Here is a 5,858-nt window from a genome sequence, read left to right as displayed (position 1 = left end):
TGTGTAAGTAATCTTTCAGTCATTTTAGAGACTTGACACAGAATAAATATCAGACTTGTCAATAACAAATGACTTCCATATTTTTCTCTATGGCTTTCAATTGTCTGTAAACTGTGATGTTTTGAAATAGATGGAAATTTGGATGTTGCAATATGAAATGTAGTTTATGGTGATGACTAGGAGGTAAGATCAAGTAACGTGTAACTTTCACAGCTGGCCAGCCTACCTGACAAAGAAGGGATATTCCCCCACCACAGTGAAGAACATGCTCCATAATGTAGCGAGCTTTTTCAACCATGTTGAAAATTGCTTCATGTCGCAAAGCCGGCTGAAGCACAAGGACCTGGTGGCTATGAGTGCGAGCTCAAGAGTTTACAGTCTGATGTCCAACGACAGGTTGTCGTCCACCGACAGAAGGTGTTAAAGAAAAAGTCAGGTAGATGTTGTCACTGCCTTTCAGTCTCATATTCTGTTCTCTATTATTTTTACATTTTTGTGAGCTTTATTTATTTTGTGGTTTTTCGAAACTGGGGCTCACAATATTTATCTTGGTGCCTCTCACACTGTTTTAACAGATGATCAGCTCGACGCAGGACAGGCAAAGGAATTTATGAAGGCTGCCAGGAAAAAAATTCCTAAACTGTTAAGTAAGTAGCCTTACTTATTCTGTGTGTGTCAAACACCAAATTTGGGGGTCCTAGACACTTGTGAACATGTTCAATTCCATATTCCAATTTCAGTGTCAAAAGTTGGAACTTTTTGTAGCAACATGCTAGACACTTGGGACCAAGCCCATTTGACTCAGAATGACTCAAACAGTATACACAGCAAATTTGGGGGCCCTAGGCACTTGGGGAAATGGCCAGTTCCAACTTCTAAATTCTCAGTAAAAGTTGGAACTTTTTGTAGCAACATGCCAGACACTTGGGACCAAGCCCATCACATTGTATTCCTCCTTGAGTAGCGTTCATTCTTACGGGTAGGGTTTGCTGTGTTTTCAAAAATATGTCTACTATGTTTTCTAGGATCTTTGTCCCGCAAACCCTCTGCCACTGATCATGCCCTGCTAACTGGCTACATCCTGTGCTACCTGGCGATACTAACAGGGCACAGGTCAGTGGTGTTCATCAACATGACAAAGGAAAACGTCTCCAACTCCGAGAGCTGGGACCATGGAACAAAGTTTCAAGTTCTGGTTAGTATTTTTTTTTTCTTTTTTTTTCATTACATAGCCTTACCCTATGCTCATATTCTGATTTTTTTAAAACCCCAAATATTACCCCCGGGTTACTCCTTTTCTATTCAGAATATTTGATATCAGGATCAGCTTTATTGGCCAGGTATGTTTACACATACAATACAATACAATAAATACAGATAATACAGAATGGTGTTTGGATATCAACAGTAAAACGAGGGGTTAAAATTCATGCACAGTTTGTTGGTGCTTGTGGCCATTAAGAGTTCAGCAGAGTAACATCCCAGGGAAAAAGCTGGATCTGTGTCTGTTGGTTTTGGCATACAGCGCTCTGTAACGCCGGCCTGAGGAGGAGCCTAAACAGTTCATATGCTGGGTGTGAGGGGTCTGCAGAGATGTTTCTTTCCCGTTTCCTGGCCCCAGACCTGAATACATCCTGGATGGAGGGCAGGTCTGCCCTCATGATTTTCTCTGCAGTCCGTTGCAGTCTGTCTCTGTCCAGTTTAGAGGCAGACCCAAACCAGACAGTGATGGAGGTGCAGAGAACAGACTGAATGATGGCAGTGTAGAAGGTCACCAGCAGCTCCTGGGGGAGGTTGAACTTCCTGAGCTGTCGCAGGAAGAACAACTTCTGCTGGGCCTTTCTCTTGATGGAGTCTATGTGAGGGGGTCTTTAGGAAGAACAGCCTTAGCTGGACCTTTCTCCTGATGGAGTCTATGTGAGGGGGTCTTCAGGAAGAACAGCCTCAGTTGGGACTTTCTCCTGATGGAGTCTATGTTGGAGGTCCACTTCAGGTCCTGGGAGATGGTGGTTCCTAGGGACCTGAAGTTGTCCACAGTGGACAGAGTGGTGTCGAGGATGGTGAGGGGGTTGATGTGGGGGGTGGTCTCCGAAAGTCCACAGTCATCTCCACAGTCTTCAGCAGGTTCAGCTCCAGGTGGTTCTGACTGCACCAGAGAACCAGCTGATCCACCTCCTCTCTGTAAGCTGACTCATCACCGTCTCAGATGAGATGGATGACTGTGGTGTCATCAGCAAAGTTCAAGAGTTTCAGAGACGGGTCCCCTGAGATGCAGTCATTGGTATAGATGGAGAAGAGCAATGGAGAGAGGACACACCCCTGGGGGGTGCCAGAGCTGGAGGTCCGAGTGCTGGATGTGACGCGGCCCAGCTTCTGCCGCCTGTCTGTCAGAAAGCTGGTGATCCACTGACAGGTGGAGGCTGGGACAGCTTGTTGTGGAGTAGTTCTGGAGTGATGGTGTAGAAAGCTGAAAGGTCAAGGACATGCAGTTACAAAACTTGGGTCTATGTCATGTCAACTATTCTTTATTAACCAAATAAGGAAAATGTGTCAGAACCATTTTAAAATATTTCCTACAAAATAAATCATAACAAAAAAATATCATAGAAAGAAATATTACTTTTCTTTAAGTCACAAGGCTTCAAGATATTCTGCACAATTGATACCTGACTTATCTGAGGAAAACTGATTATTTGGGGGTTTTTTTTGTTTGTTTTTTGTTTTGTTTTTTTTTTTTACCAAGGTGGATGAACACAAAACAGTGAAAACTTTTGGCCAAGCGGCACTGAGCCTCGATGAGGAGGAGTTTCAGTGGCTCCAGGACCTGGCTAAAAGGAAATGCTGCGGAGAATATCAGCTCAACCCTCTTGTGTTCCATGGAGAACAGGGGAAACCCCTGAGAAATGCATGTTCATTCCTCCAATCAGCTTGGAGTGATGCTGGCATGGCGGGGAACATCACCTTCACTAAGATCAGGAGCAGCGTATCAACTCAGGTAAGAAACAAAGTTAAGTTGGAATCTGCTTGTAGGACAGGATTTTCAGCTTGTAACCTGCTCATTAATTTGAATTCTTAAAATTAGAATAAATAATGTGGATTCTAACATGTCCAATATCAGGCTATAGACTTGGGACAGAGGACTTTTAAATAAGAATGACTCAAACAGTATACACAGCAAATTTGGGGGCCATAGGCACATGGGAACATGCTCAATTCCATATTCCAATTTCAGTGTCAAAAGTTGGAACTTTTTGTAGCAACATGCTAGACACTTGGGACCAAGCCCATTTGACTCAGAATGACTCAAACAGTATACACAGCAAATTTGGGGCCCTAGGCACTTGGGGAAATGGTCAGCTCCATATTCCAATTTCAGAGTCCAAATTTGGAACTTTTTGTGGCAACGTGCTAGGGGTTTGGGACCACGAACATTTAACATGACTCTAATTCTATACACACCATGTTCTGGGTTGAGAAAATGGTTAATTTCAACTCCTGTAGAAGAAATTAATTATTTTTTTGTTCGACTTTCAGGCCAACCGATACCTTTCAGAGAAAGAAAGGAGGCAGCTGGCCAAATCTATGTGCCACGATCCGAACACGGCAGATAGGTTTTATGTCGCTCTTCCTGACAAGGAGACAGGTCACCAGACCAGGAAGCTGAGACTTAAGGCCTTGGAGAAGGCTTCTTCACACCCCCCTCAGTATGATACTGAGACACCGTCCACCAGCTCTGATGAAGAGGAACCCCCGTATGATGATGAGGTTTCAAGCCCCTCCTTGGTGTCCTCTTCAGAGGAGTTGGATGACAAAAATTCAGACTGGGTCAGCCACAGAAGGAAACTGTCCTTCTCACCGAAGAAGGAATGTGAACCATGCGTAGTGACGCTTGACAGATTAAGACCCAAAATTGCAGAGTATTATCTGTACAAGCAAAGATCTGGTACAAAGCAAGCTTTATCCGTCCAGCCTGAAGCACCCAGGGCCGAAGAGGGGCAGGAGACCCCTGCAGAGCAGGCTCAAGAAAACATGCCTGAACCCACGCTTGCCACTGTGCTCACACCTGACCTCATTCTCGACACTCCAGACATGAGGCAGGACATAACAGAATTTGTTCCCGACACCCTGCTAGAGGAGATGGCTGACATCCCAGTGGAGGACAAACTGAGCTTAGTCCTGACCCCATAACTGTGTTTGAAGTCAGAATTCTGAGATCAAAGTTTGAATCCTGACTTTTTTCTCAGAATTTTGAAAAATAATTTAAGAAGAGGTTTTTGTTTTTGCTTCCAAGAAAAAAGTCAGAAAATCTGATTTTTTTTTTTCACAAAAAAAAGAAAAAAAAAGAAAAAAAAAGAAATTGGTACCAAAAATCATGGAAAAATTTTGAAGGATATTTCCTCCTGATTTTTTTTTTTTTTTTTTTTTTGGATCAAAACCCTCAAATTACATCTTGTTTTTTTAGGGTTTTTTTTTATTATTATTATATTGGAAATTTGGGCAGGGAATTTCTTTCTTTTTCCTGATTTGTATTAAATGCAAAAGGCTTATTTAGTTTGATCATGTGTCCTGCGTTTATTTTTACAGAGCAGATGCCAAAACCCTGGCTGAGGAGAGCCAGAGGTGTGTTCAGGGACCACCAATTGACACAGAAAAGTCTGTGTGTGTGAAAATGTGTTTAAGTTGTTAATCAGGTTTTATGTGTTGATTAAGATTTGTTAGCATTTTGTTTGAAAATGATTTCCCCATGTGTTTTTTAGGTGATACATTTGTTTAATTATGGACCAATTTTACTTTAAATTTTATTTGAGTTATGTTTTTTCTATTTTATGTTGAGGTAAATCTCATTTTTGTTCAATACTCACAACTGTGAAATAAGGATTTAAAAAGTGAAAACAAAGGGCCTAAGTTTTTTTGTGCTTTTTCACACAATTCTGATATTTTCTTGGCATGATGACCTTTTCATGATTCTTAAAATCATAATTCTGATTTGACAGTTTTGATATTAAAACACTTTATACATTCAAAAGAACATGTAATCATTTGTTTTAAAGTAATTTCCTCATTCAATGATCACCTTAACGGCTTAGTCCCGTTCGGAATGACTCGGGGCTGGAGCCAATCCCAGCTGTCATCAGGTTAAGGGCAGGGTACAGCCTGGACTAGCAAGTAATAAGTTGAAGGGCTGACAAATACATACACACAACCATTCACACTCACACACAAACCAGTTGTCAATTTTGAGATAAGTAATTTATTTGGAACTTTTGGAATTGAATTTGAAAATATCTTTTCCACTCACACTGACAATGTGATTCTCACATATGCGATAGAGCTCCTCGAGAGCTTCGCGGAGCAGTTGGTTTCATCTCTCTCGGCCCTTGCTCCTGAGTTACGACCCAAAATCCCTAGAGGTGAAGGCCCAAACGGGCCTTTCCAGCTACAGTCCCTTTTTGGCTCCTATTTCTTTTGTGCAGCACCTACAGACATGCAACCACCTCTAGGTCAAAGCCTATAACCCCAACAATCATGGGTAATTTTGGGGAGAATTTTGAAGCACAGCAAGTGCCTAAAAATGGAGGTCAAAATGTCAATCCCTATGAATAGACAGGAATTTGGAATCCTATGTGCTAAATAGGAATGTGGAATTTTGGAATTGACCTCATAACTCCTCAACCAATCAAGCTAGAAATTTCAGAAGGGTGCCGTTGTGCTCGGCACAACAAGGGCTACCACCTTCTTAGGATGCGTGCAAATTCGACCATCAGGAAGAGGGCTTAAAGGTCAAAGAGCGCCACCTGGTGGAGCTGACCATGTATGCTGGGCGTATGTCATAGCCCTTCAGCACAGCTTTCCGAAGG

At 42.3% G+C, this 5,858-nt stretch overlaps 1 protein-coding gene across 1 annotated transcript; it reads left to right on the top strand.

The window, feature by feature from the left end:
* Positions 1–376: 376 nt before the first annotated feature.
* LOC121528734 lies at positions 377–4,218 on the top strand. The gene is made up of 5 exons (XM_041816301.1): positions 377–436; positions 576–647; positions 1,026–1,195; positions 2,744–2,995; positions 3,535–4,218. Exons 2-5 carry the CDS (start codon positions 611–613, stop codon positions 4,186–4,188), a joined length of 1,113 nt encoding a protein of 370 aa, XP_041672235.1. The 5' UTR covers positions 377–436; positions 576–610; the 3' UTR covers positions 4,189–4,218.
* Positions 4,219–5,858: the final 1,640 nt, after the last annotated feature.

The sequence above is a fragment of the Cheilinus undulatus genome, linkage group 20, assembly GCF_018320785.1.
Source record: "Cheilinus undulatus linkage group 20, ASM1832078v1, whole genome shotgun sequence".
Classification (NCBI taxonomy): Eukaryota; Metazoa; Chordata; class Actinopteri; order Labriformes; family Labridae; genus Cheilinus; species Cheilinus undulatus.
This window is presented reverse-complemented; position numbering and strand designations above follow the sequence as displayed.